The 16,532-nt window shown below is 57.7% G+C and overlaps 1 protein-coding gene across 3 annotated transcripts; it reads right to left on the reverse strand.

Annotated features, from left to right (window-relative positions):
* Positions 1-7: 7 nt before the first annotated feature.
* Positions 8-16,432, reverse strand: FHOD1 (formin homology 2 domain containing 1). 3 transcript variants are annotated; one of them, XM_043898735.1, is made up of 24 exons: positions 16,163-16,432; positions 8,100-8,206; positions 7,641-7,705; positions 7,289-7,356; positions 7,106-7,211; positions 6,935-7,029; positions 6,542-6,653; positions 6,362-6,456; positions 6,109-6,252; positions 5,838-5,971; positions 5,541-5,756; positions 5,385-5,408; positions 4,939-4,992; positions 3,990-4,105; positions 3,292-3,902; positions 2,828-2,983; positions 2,426-2,608; positions 2,222-2,341; positions 1,977-2,138; positions 1,190-1,380; positions 906-1,098; positions 665-827; positions 390-590; positions 8-317 (listed from the first exon to the last, which is right to left on the reverse strand). In XM_043898735.1, exons 1-24 carry the CDS (start codon positions 16,361-16,363, stop codon positions 235-237), a joined length of 3,600 nt encoding a protein of 1,199 aa, XP_043754670.1. In that variant the 5' UTR covers positions 16,364-16,432; the 3' UTR covers positions 8-234. The 3 variants fall into 3 exon arrangements, with proteins under 3 accessions (XP_043754670.1, XP_043754671.1, XP_043754672.1); XM_043898736.1 differs by lacking the exons at positions 4,939-4,992; positions 5,385-5,408; XM_043898737.1 differs by lacking the exons at positions 7,641-7,705; positions 16,163-16,432 and having other exon boundaries at positions 8,100-8,151.
* Between the last annotated feature and the right edge of the window lie 100 nt (positions 16,433-16,532).

Below are 16,532 nucleotides of genomic sequence, written 5' to 3' on the forward strand. Positions count from 1 at the left end.
AAGGCTCTTGACTGGCTAGGAAAACTTTATTATGCTCCATGCATCCAGGGAGCTCACACATGCACACACACACCCACACAGGCACACACAGCTAATACTGCTCACGGCACTGGCCACGGGCACAGAGTGGCCCTTGAGTTGAGAAGAGGCCCAGAATTCTGCTCTGGTGCTTCCTCACTGTAGTCTCCTGCACTGCAGGCTGGGGCCCAGATAGGTGTCCTGGAGGCAGCACCTTCACACTTCCAGGCCAGGACCCTTGCTCAGTCCAAGTGCCTGTACCAGGTCCTCTCCGAGCCCGCTCTTCAGCGTCCGCCTCACTGCAAGACAGAGCAGGGTTGGTGGGGCTTGATGGGGTTAAGGTGGGCAGTGGGCATGTGGGGAATACTCACAAGACTTGCGGTTGCCACGGGAACGCTTGCGTTCCCTAGCAGCTAAGGCACGGGGGCTGCTCTTGGTCACTGACTGCACCAGCAGGTCCATGATCTCATCTGAAGTGTCACTGGGTAAACTGGAGCCTGGAGATTCTTCTGGGGGTACAGTGGAGGGCCCCACTGCTGTAGGCATGACTGGGGAGCTGCTCTGGACCATGCCTGTGGGAGCCAGATAAAAAGGTCAGACCAGAGTGGCCCCAGAGCCCACTGCCCCCAGCAGCCACTGGTCCCACCTCTGCTGCGACGGCCATGTGTGGCATCCTCAGGCTTGCTGGCCAGCAGACTCTTCATGGTGGCGTGACTATCAGCATCACCTTCTTCTGGCCCACTGCTCACAGCCACAGGGACAGATGGCTTGCTGGGGGTTTCCCCAGCCACACCCGAGAACTTCTCTGTCTGGAGAGGGGAAAGGGGGTGAATGGGGAGTAGAAGAAAACCACAGGGGTGGCAGTCAAGACCGGAAGGCACACCCACCTCGGTGATCATACGTCCCCGGGTCTTGTTGCGCTCACGGTACGTGGCCCGCTTCTGCTGCTGTTGCAGCACCCGGTCCCGGCAGGTCCGATACTCCAGTGCGAACTCCCGCAGCGTGTGGCAGAACTGCATGATGCGGACCTCACGGGCTGCCTCCGCCGTGTACCCCAGGTACAGCAGGAAGGCGTGGAATCTACGTGGGTAGAATGGAGAGGAGGGCTGAGTCCTGTTTGGGATCTGAGGGATGGTGGTGGCGGTTCCGCCTCTGTCTGTAATGCCCCCACCTGTTGCAGACACGGCGGTGCACGACCCTCAGCATGGCAACACGGCGGGTACAGTGAGCCAGGAAGTGGGTGAGGCGGGCACGCAGGGCTGGAGCCAGCTCGTGCTTGGCCAGGCTCCGCAGGCTGTCTTCAGCTGCCCGGCTCCGGCGCTCCAGCTGCCCCAGGTTCTCAGTCAGCTGCTCAAAGTCCACCTGGAAAAGCAGGGGGTAAACATGCAGTCCCCCCACAGAAAGACACCGCCTGAGGCTGCCTCTGTGCTGGGATGGTCAGCCTGGGCCCTGAGCAAACAGCAGATCCAACCCCCACCCTCCAAAAGCTCACAGTCTCATGCAAGAGACCAGCAAGTCCATGTGATACAGTAGGGAACAGAGGTTTCTTGGGATAGTGAAAGTGTTAGCTGCTCAGTCATGTCTAACTCTTTTTGACCCCGTGGACTGTAGCCCACCAGCCTCATCTGCCCATGGAATTCTCCAGGCAAGAATACTGGAGTGGGTTGCTATTCCCTCCTCCAGGTTATCTTCCCAACCCAGGGATTGAACCTGGGTCTCCTGCATTGTGGGCAAATTCTTCACCATCTGAGCCACCAGGGAAGCCCCTTCTTGGGATAAGTGGCAGCTAAACAGACCCCAAACTGAGTAGGTGTAGCCAGGCCAAAAGAAGACAGAGCCCACACACAAGCCTGGAGCCTGAGCAAGCCCTGGCCCAGCAGCCCACACAGAGAGAGGGAGAGAAGCGGTGCTCCCTCATGCCATGACCAGCCTTAGCCAAGCCTCTGTCAGGTGCTGACCTTCGCACAGCGGGTCAGGGCAGGAATTTCTGAGTAGAGGTCAGAGGAATCAGGTCGGGTCTGGAGCACCAGGGAGCAGAGATGGTGCAGCAGTGACTGTCGGCGCACCGTGTCCTTCACTTCTGACACCTTCTCCAGGTAGCTCAGCTCAAAGCCGCTGCTCTGAAAGGACCCCGTCTGAGCCTGGGCCTGGGTCTGGCTGGCTCCAGAGTCCCAGTCCCCACCATCATAGGCTCTCAACTCACCTGGGAGCCATTGAGGAAGTTGCCCACAGCCAGCAGGGTGGCCAGGATGCAGCGGAAGGTGGCATTTTGCACCAGTTGTTCCATGCCCACTTTCAGGTCGAACAGTGGCTCTGCAATTTCCTGGTAGGGGAGATCAGGGACTCAGACTACACGGTCATCATGCTCACTTGTCCCACTGCCTGTCCCATCCCATGACCCAGGTACCCGCTCCATGCTGTCATAATCCAGTTTGAAGGCCCAGAGTTGTAGGCGGGCTGCCAGGCCCCCGATGGAGGCAAGAGTCACCAGGAAATTCTCGGCTGGGCCCAAGGGTATGTCAGGATTGGCCAGCTGGGCCTCCTCGATCTTCTGCCGCTCCTCCTCCGTGGGCATCATGGTCAGTAGCTTCTGAGAATGCACCCACCGCCCCCACAGAGGCCACTCAGTGCTGGCCTGAGGCCTTGGGTATTGACCTTGACTCCTCCCTAGGTCATCTGGGCCAGTCCCAGAGTCTGAGGACTGCTCTGCAGAAATGCCAAGCCCATGCCCACCACTGGAGGGACAGGAAGTGGCCACCAACCAAAGGAGAGGGCCCAGCTCCCCACACCCCTCACTGTGTATCCCTACCTCGATGCCATCCTTGCTTACGGCAAACTCATCAAAGTTGAGGAGGGCAGCCTTGATCACGTGCACAGGTGGCAGTGTGGTTAGGCCGATGTTGATGGCATTGCTGCGCTTGGGGTCCAGCACTGTGGTCATTGTACGGCGGCCCTCACCAGCTTTCTTTGACATCGGGGGAAAGGCAGTATAAGATTGGGAAAGAGTCTAACTGGGGCAACAACCTAAGAGGGCACACCAAGGCCCCACTTTCAGTGCCCCAAATGGTGCAGTTACCCCACAGCCAGGGCTCTGGGATGTGCAAGGCCTTGGGATGGGCTTAGATGCTAGTTAGGGATGGGCTAAACCCTCATTGAAGGACCTCGGACAAGTTCCTCCTTTCTTTGCCTCAGTTTCCCCAGCAGTTTAGACCCTTGAGCTCTGGCTCCCTTCCCTGCCCCCTGGGGTTACCCTGCAGATGAGGGTGTGCTTACCTTGGAAGGCAAAACGTCCTTGGCTCGGGACTCAAACAGGTGTTCTAGCCGGGCTGTATCCACCAAGACAGGCTCTAGTGAGGCCCACAGGGTGGGGCTGGGCCCAAAGCGATTGCCAGAGCCTCCACGGACTCCAGCCAACTTTAGCTCCCGCCAGAAGAGTTTTACTGTCTTCCTCTTGGTGGGGAGGGCAGGGCCATCAGGTGCCGAGTGGGGAAGAGGGGCAGCAGGGGGTGGAGGTGGGGCTGGTGGGAAGGGGCTTTTGAGGGGTGGGGGAGGTGGAGGCGGAGGAGGTGGGAGGCTTCCATAGAGCAGGGGTGGTGGGGGTGGTGGGGGTGGGATCCCTTTCTCCACCTCCACAGACTCCATGTTCAGCATGTCCTGGTCTTCATCCTCCCCCAGATCTGAGAAGTCCAGGTCCCCAATGCAGAGCCTGGGTGCACGGGCAGGGAGCTCCCACACAGGCTCAGCCTTGGGGCTTGGTGGGGCCAATGGCTCCTTGGGCTCTGGCTCAAGGCTCTGCTGGGCACGCAGCAGGATTCGGGGGGCAGCACTCTGGGGTGTCCTGGGTGCAGGGGTGGGTTCCTGAGAGTGCCGTGATTCCCGGGTGTCTAGACAAAGGGAAGCAGCTGTCAGTGTCATGTCTTCTCTAGAGCAACAGGGCAACATGGGTGGATACTGCCCACCCACCTACTCACCTGGGCGCCCGTCCATATCATCGGGCATGGCTCCGGCCAATGTTTCTGCCCGGCCCTGGGCCAGCGCAGCCTGCTTTTCTGTTTCTGCTGCTGCTACATTCTCCAGGAACCGGGCTCTGGGGGGAGGAACTTGTCAGTGAGACTGTCTGACATACCCCAGCCCAGGGTGGTGCGCATGCCTTGCTGGGCCCCTGGGCACTGCCCCTATTTGCAGGCACACAGACACACAGGGAACAGTCCATGCGCTGAGCAGACTGGGACCTGCCCAAGGCCAGTCCCCATTCAGTCTTCCACATTTGGGGAGGTCACTACCAACCCAGTACTCCTAGGTCAACAAATGGGAAAAGTTCTACGTGACATCTAACTTGCAATCTTGCTGTTGTTCATGCTCACTGTTCTGATTCTAGACAAGGACCCTTAGAGCAGGGGGAGGGGCTAGCTGTCCCAATGGCCACATCAGGCTGTCCCTCCCTTGGCAGGTCTGGCAGCTTCCAAGAGCCATGACCGATGCCAAGAAAGGGGCCCGGTAAATTACAGGCGCTCAGTTTACGTTGACATAATGAAGGTGATCCCATCTCTTTTGGCCCTGCTGGCACTCAATCTCTGTCCTTCCCTTAGACAGAGGTTGCTCCTCCACCTCCGCACCGTGTAGCACTCTAGGTTCCTCCCAGCACTAATCCTGGACTGAGGATCCAGAATCAGCTCCAGGTTGGGAATTCACATCCTCATCACTGGTCAAAGCTGTTAAGGTGCCACGGTTAAAGCACAGGGACCTCTCTGACCCCAGTGAACAGTTTTCCAGTGCTTAGTCCTTGGGTATCTGAGGAGGTATAAGTCTGAGACAGCCCCCCAGCTCTGGCTGCGTCAGGCACATGGAACCCCCGCTGGGGGAAGCAATGCTGAAGCCCTGAGCACATGGCAGGCCTGGCAGGCTGGCCTCTGTACTTACTCCAGCCTGGCCTCCCCAGTAGGGACCTGGGGGACAGGTGGGCTCTCAGGGGCCCTGGGTGGGGGGCGGGGATGAGAGGAAGAAATGGTAATTGTGGTGCTTGCTCCACCCCACAGCACCCAGTTGCTCACACCCACACAGAGCTGGGCAGTGGTATCAGGGGTCCCTTCCCAGTCACAAAGGGAATAGGAGGGAGTGGGGGAGGCATGATGCGAGGAAACTGGAAATGGAGAGGAGAGACGGACATGACGCAGGACAGGGTGCCATAAAAGACAAAGACAGCGAAACGAGAGAGTCACAGACAGTGACAGAGAAACTGAGACAGAAGGGGGCAGAGAGACAGATGACATTGACCATACAGGTGGAATGCCAGAAAGAGATGAAGAAAAGCCTCAGGAGGACGAGGTCCAGTCAGAGCCGAACCCCACCCCCCAGCAGTCACTTACCAAACAGGAGCAGTTTGGTGAAGTCTGGAAAGAAAGAGAAAGCACGCGTTTGGCAGAGAAGTTCGGGCAGAGGAGGCGGAGGGCCCGTGGAGAGGCGCAGAGAGGAGGGACAGTTGGAGAGAAGACTCCCGCGACAGCCTGTATCTCCCTACTTACTTGTAGACGCTCCTCTCACAGGAGCTGTCGGATGCGGGCGCCACGGAGATGGTAGGACAGAGGCTCAAGGTGCTGTGGAGGCCAGAGGCAGGGCCCACGGGGCTGGAGGCGGGCCTTGGAGGTGGGGCGGGGCCGACGGGGCTGGAGGTGGGGCTGGTCGGCAGGACCGGGCTGGCAGCGGCGGTGGAGACGGCCGGAGAGGCGGGGCCTGTGGAGCTGGAGGTGTGGCCTGTCAGGAGGCAGGGCTACTCCTGGCTGATCCACCCCTCCCCAGGGGCCGAGGTAGCATGTTCTTACCCAGGCTCCGGGGAGCGCACTTCTAGAGATCGGCGGCTCCTCTTGCCCTCCTCTGAGGAAGGTTTTCGGCGGGTGGTGCGCCGCCCACCTGTGACGGCTTCTTCGAGGTCTCCATCCTCCAAACGCAGGGCGTTCTAGCAGAGTTGGGCCCAGAAGGGAGTGGCTGAGGCCCAAGTCGATGGGGGTGGGGCCCTGGATAACGGCGCCTCCTCTCTTCCCTCCCCTTCAGCCCCTCCTTCCCCTCCTCTCCGGCCCTGATGGCCCAGCCCACCTCGTAAAGTACAAGCTGGGCTCGCAGGTCGACGTCCGTGCCCGCCGTGCCCAAGTGGCGCTGGACCAGCGCTTCCATGCCCTGCTGCTCCAGTGCATCCGTCACGTCGTAGAAGGAGTCCTGGTCCGGGAGAGCTGCCAGAGTCTGGAGGGTGGGGATGGGAGGGCAAGGCTGAAGCTGATGCGGATCAGAGGACAAGAGATTGAGTGGCCGAGGATGGCCCTGGGTTCCCCCCTGGCTCCCCCCATCCCACCTTGTTGATGAGGGTGACAGTGTACACCAGCAGCTCGGGGTCAGCGCCATTCTTCTCCTCCAGGATGGACACCAAATTGGCCCACGGAGGAGCACCTGCACCCAGAAAGGGGAGAGGTCACGTGGGAACAAGTAGGAGAGAGGGTTCCCAGCGATGGAGGAGGGAGGGACAGTCTCTGACCCGTGGTGCTGGCCACAGAGTTGACTGCACGGATGAACAGCGGTGCGTTGCTCTCAGAGTATTCCACGAACACCAGTAGCAGTTTCAGGGCTGTCTTCACCACCAAGCGGGACTGGGGGGAGGGGTCACCACGTGTGAGTGGGGCTGGGGCCAGACCTGTGCTGGCTCCTGATGGGGAGGGGAAAGGGCTCCCGGGGCAGGGGGGGGGGGGGGGCTGGACCCAGAGAGGACAGTCTAATCAGAAAGAGCCATCTCTAGGACCAGGTGTTGAACTCCCTTTGAGGCTTAGAGGGGCCACAGACCCACTCCATTCCAGCCCACTGTGCTGAGGAAACTAAGGGCCAGAGAGAGACAGTGGGAAAAGGGTGCGTGGCTGGGTGGAAGGCCACTTACCAGGCTGGCACACAGTGTGTACAGCCACTGCACGGTCTCAGTGTGGGCCACCACCCCCAGCATCCCATCCACAAACAGCATCAGCTGGCCTAGGGCTGGGGACACAGGCACAAGAAGAGGTCAGTAAGGGGTCACTGAAGGCAGGAATCATGGGAGAGGGGTGGGGCTGACCTCGGAGGATGTAGCTCTGGTAGTTGTGGTCAGCAGCAGCGCCCACACGGATCAGGCAACTCAGCCCCTCAGAGTGCACGAATTCAGGCACCAGGTCCTTGTCCTCCTGAGGGCACCAAGGGGGAGTTTAGGGGGGTGGGGATCAGTCTGGATGCCCACCCCCAGCCCACCTCTGAGCCTCACCTGGAAGATCTGCTTCAGTGAGAAGAGGGAGCGGCGGAGCTCAGGACCACTGGAGCCATACAACTTTTCTGCAAGGGGTAGGTGGGCATGGAAATCTCAAGGGGACACAGACACTCTCTTCTACTGGGACACAACCACAACTCCCTGACTCTGGGCAACATGTATCACAGTCTAGCAGCTGCCCTGGCCCTGGGAGAAGGGGTCAGAACAGGAATGGGAGGGGAAACACATCCTGTCTCTCATCTGTCCTGTCCACTGTCCAGCACAGGCCTGAAAGAAACTGAGCCAACTGGGAAGCGGGGTGTATGAGGGGGTATAATTGCTGGATATGCTGATATCCTCACACACTCACCTAAGATGGCATTGACCCTCACGGAGAGCTGGGTCCGCAGGATCAGAGTAGGCTTCCGCCCTTTGCTGGAATCAAGTATCCCAGTCAGCAGTTCTCAGCCCTTTCCTTGGGGTCCCTCCATCCATGCCAAGGCAACCAAAGACCTCCCCGCATGCCAACCCTGGCCCAGCTCCTTCCTCGCCAGCTGCTTCTCTGAGCCCAGGAGTTGTCCAGGTAGGAGGGTTTGTGCGAACGCAGGCATCTCAGGAATGTGGGTGAGCCCCCACTCCCATCCCCGGCGGCAGGTAATACTGGCCAGGCCTTGGGATTCCCCTGGCACGGTTCCCCTGGGCAGCGGGAGGTGACCCACAGCCCTGGCTAGAGATCAGGTGTCTTGGCCGCTGACCCATGAGCCAGCCCCTCCAGCATGGCGGCAAGGGTGGGAGTCAGCCTTGCCTTCCTGTCCCCATCCGCTCTGACCTGATCTCTTCAAAGAAGCCCTCCATCATCTCCCGCTGCTCTTCCAGGGACAGCTCAGGGTCCAGGTAATAGCCAGAAGGAGACACTTGCAGGGCACAGTCCTCGAGCTGGGGGCAAAGGGACCAGCTGTCAGGGCTGGGGAAGAGGTGGCAGGGGTATTCATGGAGAGCCCATGACCTCCTACCTCCCCACCCAGGGTACTGGCAGAGGCCTGCACTGCAGCCACGCATTCCCTGAGCAGTCATTCTCTGGGGGCCTACTCTGTGCAAAACGCATGCAAAGAGCTTTCTTGTGGCTCACATCTACCCAATTTTTCAGGCTTCTGATTAGATAATGCTTTCTTTTGGCTGTGCCCGTGCAGCTTGCAGAACCTTAGTTCCCTGATCAGAGTTTGAACTTGCATTCTCAGCAGTGAAAAAATGCAGAGTCCTAACCACTGAACCACCAGGGAATTCTCAGATAATGCCTTTTTGCAAAGCCTTCTTGGACTCCTCTAGCCATTGCTATGCAAATCCCTCCAGCCCTCGTGTGGACCCTCCTCTGAGGCCTTCCACATGGCATCAGCACATCCTAGGCACTAGGATCCCTCCCCACTAACCATGAGTACTCTGAGTCCAGGCACCATGTCTGTCTTGTCCGTACGACATCTGCAGAGCCTAGCACACACTTGGGGTACAGCAAGTGCTCCCTAAATGGTTGTTGAGCTAATGCACATGAATGAGGAAGGAGGATGGAGACAAGATAGGAGGAAGTTCCTGCCTTCAAGGAAGTTCACAGCTCTGTGGGGTGATAAGTTGCAGCCACAAGCATTCAAGTCCAAGGAGAAAGTGTTAAGAATGCTGGGAGAAAAAAAAAGAATGCTGGGAGGTGCAAACCCAGCTCGGGGAGGGATGTGTGTCACCCCAAGTCAAGACAGTGAGAAGAAGGGCTCCCAGTCCCTCCAGGCCTGAGGGTCTTTGCTCTATCCCCAAATGGGCTACAGTCCCCACAGTTCAGTTCAGTTGCTCAGTCAATGCAAAGACTCAGACAGTCCCCACGGTCCTAGCTAAACCTCAGAGGCCACCAAGAGGCCTATTAAGCACCAGATTTTAGGGTGTAACTCAGTCAGCCTACTGAGGGCTGCCCTGGTGGCTCAGACGTTAAAGAATCCGCCTGCTATACAGGAGATCTGGTTTCAATTCCTGGGTCGGTAAGATTCCCTGGAGAAGGAGATAGAAACCCACTACAGTATTCTTGCCTGAAGAATTCCATGGACAGAGGAGCCTGGAAGCCTATAGTCTACGGGGTGGCGAAGAGTTGGACATGACTGAGGGACTAACACTTTCACTTTCACAGTCAGCCTATAGTGGGTCCCTGGAACCTGCAGTGTAACAAAAAGTACATGCTCCTTCCATGAGTTCACTGTCCATGCCTTCCACCCACCCGAGCCTGGCTTCCCACCATCACCACTGGGACCACCACCATCACCAGGCAGGATGCTTGGCCCCTTGAGAAATGCCGGTAGAGAAGCCTAGTGAGGTGACTCCGGAGAGTCTGAGGGCAGCACCGTGCCTCTGCTCGCCACCTCCTCCACAGCACCATGCCAGTGTGCAGGGCTCGGCTAAGTTCTCTTGACTTGAGAGGCCCAGGGAAAGCCCAGCTCTGGAGACGCAGGGCATCTTCTGGTCTCCATCTTACTGGGCAAGTCAACCTCAACATGTGTCCTGTTGTTCTGTCAGCCCTGCCCTTCTCTGGACCCAGCCCAAGGCTTCCAGCTGCCCTCGGTCCCATGGGGTTAAGGGAGTCCGGCTCCTGCCCGTGTCCTGTCTCCGCTTAGTATTGCTGCTCATGCCTGAGAGCCTGACCCGGCTCCTTCCTGGCAGTTGAGCCTGTAAGGCCCTTGGGTGACACCCCCCCTCCCTGGGTTCCTGCGTGGGACATGGGACATAGGACAAACACTCCAGCCTGTTCTGTCCCACTTCCTGCTTGGCTGCCTGCCCTCCCCTGGGCGCCTTGGGCGGGCCTGGCCTCTCTCCCCTCCCTGGGAGCAGAGTCATCCCCTCCAGGGCCTACTGGGAATGGGCCCTGCAATGGAGAGGCAAGGCCCCAGGGCTGAGGTACTTTGTCTGGGGCCAGCTCAGCTGAGGGCAGTCCCACGTTCCTCCTGATCCCTCTTCCCACACAGTGACTCAGCAGCCACCCTACTCCACCCCCAGCCAGGCACTGCCACATCTCCTTCCACTTTGGACTGGAGGACTCTGGGTCCCCAAAGCCACAACCTCCCACTCAGAGATCCCCCAAATCACACACATGTAGAAGAGCTCATTCATTCAAATATTCATGAACCTGGCTGGTTTTAGGTACTCAGGACACACCAGGGAACAAGCTAGTGCCTCTGCCTTCCCTGTCTTCCAACTCTGTTGGGGAGGTAGGCAGGTTTGACTCAGAAAAAGGTCACAAATAAATGTAGAAGCATAGCCGCCTCGGGTGCTGAGAGGAGACTGTGAAGGTAAACACTGGAAGGGTGAGCAGATTATGCCTGGTAGCAGCTCACACACCCAAGTATATGGTAAGGCAGGGTGTATACACACACACATATACACATGCTACTGGCTGTGCACAGGTGAGCACACCCACAGAAAGCTCTCTTCCCCTCCTGCAGGCACACATCCAGGCTCTAATTCTGTGAGCTGAGAATGACCCTTTCCCTTCAGAAACCCTGGGATGCCCACGTCCCTTTGGGGCAGGGTCCTGAGACTGAATGCTCCAGCACCCCCTGCCAACTCAGATGAGCCCCTTTCTCTCTGTGATGGTAGCCATGGCTCTTCCAGCCACTTCGCCTGTCTTATCCTGCCTAGGCCCCAGTTCTTGGGGGGAGGTCCAGAGCCCCTAGGATGATGCCCCCCGCCCCTTCTAGCTGTCTGTCCTGGGGAGATGGAGTGGGGGGCGGGGTCAGGCAAGCTGCAAAGAGCAGAGACTTCCTGCCAGCTGGGAGCTGCTTGTCCCTCACAGCCCTGGCCCCTTCCTGGGGTCACCCTTCTGAGCGCTAACCCTCTGGGCCTTGTTTCTGGCACCCTGGGGCTGGGCCAGCCTGGAGGCAGCCCAAACTCTGGTCCCTGCTGACAGTGCTTGGGTCAGCACAGGGTGAGCATAGGCCCGTATCTCGGACTGCCTCCGGGGCACTTGTCTTCCTCACTTCTCTGATGTTTGCCTTGGGGTAGAGGCTCCCAGCTCCAGCTCACTTTTCTCTACTTATTTGCTTATTCTTATTGAGGTACTGATTTTACAATATTGTATAAGTTTCAGGTGTACAACGTAATAATCCACAATTTGTAAAGATTATACTTGGGAATTCCCTGGTGGTCCAGTGGTTAGGACTCCAAGCTTTCACTACTGAGGGCCCCAGTTCAACCAATGGTCATCCCATAAGGCGCGTAGTGCAGCCAAAAAAAAAAAAAAAAAGATTATATTTTATTTAAAGTTATTATAAAATACTAGCTGTTTTCCCTGTGCTGTACTATATATTCTTGCGCATGCAAGCACGCATGCTCAGTCACTCAGTTATGTCTGACACTTTGCGACCCTATGGACTGTAGCCCGCCAAGCTCCTCAGTCCATGGGATTCTCCAGGCAAGAATACTAGAGTGGGTTGCCATGCCCTCCTCCACGGGATCTTCCTGACTCATGGATCAAACCCAGGTCTCCTGCATTACAGGCAGATTCTTTACCATCTGAGCCATTAAGGAAGCCTCTGTAACTTATTTTACATATAGCAGCTTGTACCTCTTAATCTCCTACCTCTGTCTTGCCCATTTTTCTCTTCATCCCTTGGACTCAGGCTTTTCTGGCAGCCCAAACCAACCTGTCACATGTGGTTTTACATTCAAGGGCAAGCTTAGGGGACCATGGTGTCTACTCCCCAATATTTTTCATAACAGTATATTTGAGTGAGAATGCCAGGGCCAAGTAAGATGGAGAAAAGTGAAGAATTACATGCTGAAGGATTCTTGTTTTAGGAAATAATTTAACTATCCATTTCTTCTCCTTTCCTAAGACCCTGTGTTCTGATGTTCTGTGTTTTGATGCTTTCTATTTTAATTTGTTAATATGGTGTATTACATGATTGATTTGTGAAGAATCCTTGCATCCCTGGGGAAAAACCCACTTGATTGTGGTGCATAATCCTTTTAATGTGTTGTTGGATTCTATTTGATAGCATTTTGCTGAGGATTTTAGCATCTATGTTCATCAGTGATACTGACATGTAATTTTCTTTCCTCCCTTTTATCTTGGGTCTCCAACTGGACTTTGGCTTCCTGAATGAGATGATAAGAATGGGCCTTGAGGGTGGGAGCCTGCATTTGTTATGCCTTCTCTGTGCAACATACTGGGCTGCCTGGTGCCTTGATTCTCCTGATAATCCTTCTATAGGTAAGGAAACCAAGGCTCAGAAATTCTGTGAATTTGCTGCAGGTTGCACAATCAGGAATAGTACCAGGGCTCCCTGAACTGATCTTGGGTTCATGGACTTTGGAAGTGCTCCAGGGAACCCTGGGGCGGTGGGGGGGTAGGGGCAGGTGGAATGAGGGCTGGAGCCTGCGGGGTTGTCAAGGGCTGGAGAATGCCCCTCAGCTTTTTGAACTGTGCAAATACCCCAAACTGGTCCTCCCAGTTCCAGCAAGGGAACACAAATGAACACACACACACATCATACCTGCTGGGGTAACGGGGCCAACTTCTGCCAGGACCAAGTTCATGGGGTCCCTTACCAGGCTGCAGCCCAGAATGAACAGCAAATTGGACATGCTGGCCCCAGGGAAAGCTTGGGGGAGACCATGACTCAGGCTCACATCACAATATTCTAGTCTCCCGAAGAGATCTCCAAAGGGCTCAGTTGATCACCAGAGCACCCCATCTTATTAAGAATCCTCTGGGACCCTGCCACATGGGTCCCTGTCCCAGTAGGTCAGGTTCACACTTTAGCCCCTTTGCCACAGCTGCTCCTGAGGGGTAAACTGAGGCTGGAGTAGGGAGGGGCAAGGTCAGGAAACAAGTACCACACCCATTCCCCTGCAATGTTTGCCACAGCTGGGGAAACAAAGTTGCTGGGAATGAACAGATTTCTAGGGCCATCTCTGCTGCTAGGAATGGGGGCCCCTTTGGCCTTCGCATCAGGGTCAGAGCAGTACCCAGGTCCCTCTACCTGGAGCCCAGGGGGAAGGAAGTCTGTGCTATCCCAGATGTGGCAGGGCCTTGGGATATCAGGGAGGGGCTCCAGAGGCAGGCCCAGAAGGGCAAAGGGTAGCAAGGAGGGTGGGACTAGGCAGTTTTGGGTAAAGAGGATGAGGCAGAGCCAGAGGGCTAGGTTCTCCCCTGGGGCAGGGTCCCCTGGGCTCCAGCACAGAGTGGAGACAGATCCCCTGAGTTCCCCTGGGGACACTACACATGACCCAAGGCACTGCCTGGACACACCCCCATCCTCCACCTCCCTAGGGCCAGGCGATGAGTCAGAGGCTGTGGCCAGGAGCTTCCTCCTAGACCGGGAGGAAATGAGCAAGGCCTCAGACCTGAAAACTCTGAGCATTTAAAAAGGAAGCCCTCAGGGGGAACTCTATAGGCTAGCAACTGCCCAATGGGGTGTGTGGGGTGGAGCCCCAGAGAGAAAGCGGGTTGGGCCTCTGTCCATTCCCAGGGATGGGGCAGGGTCTGCAGGGTTGAAGGGGGTCAGTGCCCAGAGTTGGGGGGATGGGAGCAGAGGTCGCTTGGCTGTGAACTGTTCTCCTACTGGACAACTGTGCAGAGGATGAAGCAGTGAGCCTCTTATTTTTGCTCTACAGCCTGGGATGGGGAGGCCTGGGTTTGGGGGCCACCTCTCCCCTCTAGAGAGCTGTGGAAGCAGGCCTGAGTCATGTCTGTGCCCCTGGGGCACCACTTCCAGGACTAGGGGAGGGACCAGTTGTTGACATTTCCTACAAGGAGGAGCCCTGCTCTCTGATGTCCCTGCCCCTACCCTATTCTCAGCCCTTCTTCCTCTGGCCTTCTATTCTGGGGCTGTGGTCACAGTTTATATTTGGGATATGCACATCACAGTGCATCTGACCATTCCTGGCAGAGATGCCAGCCCCAGGGAGTCCTGGCTCCAGGCACAGTGGTAACCCAGTGTCCGGGCCCCCCCATCCTGCCTGTGGGGGATATGGCAGTCCTCAGGGGGTAATCATGAAAGTGGGGAGATCAGAAAGGACTGAGGTGGGGGTTACTTAACAAATTATCCTGGTGCTTTCTTCCCAGGTGGAGCAGTGGTAAAAGAATCCACCTGCCAATGCAGGATACACAAGAGATGAGGGTTTGATCCCTGGGTCAGGAAGACCCCCTAGAGTAGGAAAATGGCAACCTGCACCAGTATTCCTGCCTAGAAAATGCCATGGACAGAGGAGCCTGGCAGGCTACAATCCAAGGGGTCGCAAAGAGCTGCACACAACTGAGCGCACACACACACATACACACACACACACACACACACACACAGCATATTAATCCCCGTTCTCAGCTAGGGAGCTGAGAACAGAGGGCAGAGCACCTGGTGAGGGGCTGGTGGTGATGGGTCTCTAAATGACAGGGAGAGGTAAGGGGTAATTCTCCAAACTTGCCCCTAAATGGAGAAGGGGTGTTAGGGCTAAGCTGTGTCCTCCAGTGGCGGGGGATGGGAGGAATACTATGTTCCCTGTCGTGCTCCAGGCTTATTTCAGTACTAGGAGTTCCAGGAGTCTGGAGGCAGGAACCTGGCCTCAGTTCAGCACACCTCTCTCCCCAGCGCCCAATCTGAATGGGAGGTGGCTTCTGGCTGGAGGTATTTCTTTTAGGTCCACTTAGGTATGTTCCTTTGAACAGGGCAGAACAAGGAGGGATCACATCAAAAGTCTGGAGAGGGCAATGCGCTGCTATCTTCAATCCTTGTCCTTGAAGCCTGAGCTCTGCTCAGACACGCGCCACTCCCCAGGCCGAGTCTCAGCGCTTCTCCCGCCCGCGCTCGGAGGCGGGGCAGGCCCGCAGCGCTAGGAATGCAGGCTGGGGGCCTGGCGCCTGGGGCACATTCCAGGGGAGACCCCAGGCCCAGGGGGCAAGTTTGCGCAACTCTGCGCCTAGCTAAGCCTGGGAGCAAGGGAGGACACTTCCACTAACTCTCACTTCACCACCTGGTGCCGACCGGATGGCGAGGCACCCCGGGAGGTGGTGGTGTGCCTTCCAGAGTCCTGGCCCGGAAACCGAGTGCGCCGGAAAGGGCCGCCTGCGGGGGGCTGAGCGCGGCGAGCAGGAGGGGAGGTAGGGCGGGCCATCTGCAAAAGGGCCTCTCCCGGCACCATGCACGAGTAGGCTCTGGGGTGCAGGCGAACTAGGGCAGGCCGACGGTTTAAAATTAGCCCGCATCTCTCCTTCCCTTCTAGCCCCCGGCCGGCGGCGGCTGCGGAGATGGCGGGGGCGGTGACTTAAAGGGCTTTTCCACCAGTGCAGCCTCCCGCGCTCAGGATGTCCCGGACCAGGCCGCTTCCAGGGAACTCCCCTCACCCCGTGGTCTCACCTCCGCCGGCACTCCCTAGTGGGGCCTCACCCGCCACGGACAACACTCAAACCGGCAGGACCCAATCCTGCCTCAAGACACCTCCAGTGGCCCGCCCCGGGCCCGCCCCTCCTCGTGGTCCCGCCCCCACCTCACCTAAAGCAGGTGAAAACTGGTCCATCCTCAGTTGCGTCTTCTAGGACCGCTACCACCCAAACGCCCAGGCTACCCACCATGCACAGCAGGCGGGCAGGGAGCGGACCCCGAGCGCCTCCCCAGGTGGGCCTCATTTCGAAGGGCAGCCTGGGTGCCGCAGAGTACAAGCTTTCATCTCCCTTCTTCTGTTTCCCTCAATTCGAAATGCGTTTCCCACCAGCCGGGCAACGTGGGACCTTGGGTGCCCAGCCCAAATCTTTCCCCGAGGAGCGCACCCGCTTGCTTCAGCCTCTCCTCGAGAGGCTCCCAAAAGCTTTCATGGAGCCGACCCTGAACCATCAGTCGCCCCTAGTCTTTCTCCGGCTCCCCTCACCTTGAGCGGCGCCCCCAGCAGGCGGTGCAGGGCGGGTATCTGCGCGCCTAGGGGCAGCGCCCCGTCCAGGCTGCAGGTGGGTGCCCGGCGCGGCTCCGGGAAGTTGGCACATGCGAAAGGGTCGGTGTCCTCTAGGTACTGCACCCGCACGGTCACCAGTGATACAGGCTCCCCGTCCCCGCGGTCTTCCTCGCCCGCCATGGCTCCGCCACTGGCTCCCTCCGGGCGGGTCCCGGCCGCGCCGCCGCTTCTACTCAACTAGTTCTCTGTCTAGGCGGGGCCGGGCGGACGCCGAGGAAGAGGGGCGGGGCCAGACGGAGGCGGGGCCGAGGAAGGGGGTGGAGCCAATACTAGTCTCCGGACGCGCGGG

The sequence above is a fragment of the Cervus elaphus genome, chromosome 4, assembly GCF_910594005.1.
Source record: "Cervus elaphus chromosome 4, mCerEla1.1, whole genome shotgun sequence".
Taxonomy (NCBI): Eukaryota; Metazoa; Chordata; class Mammalia; order Artiodactyla; family Cervidae; genus Cervus; species Cervus elaphus.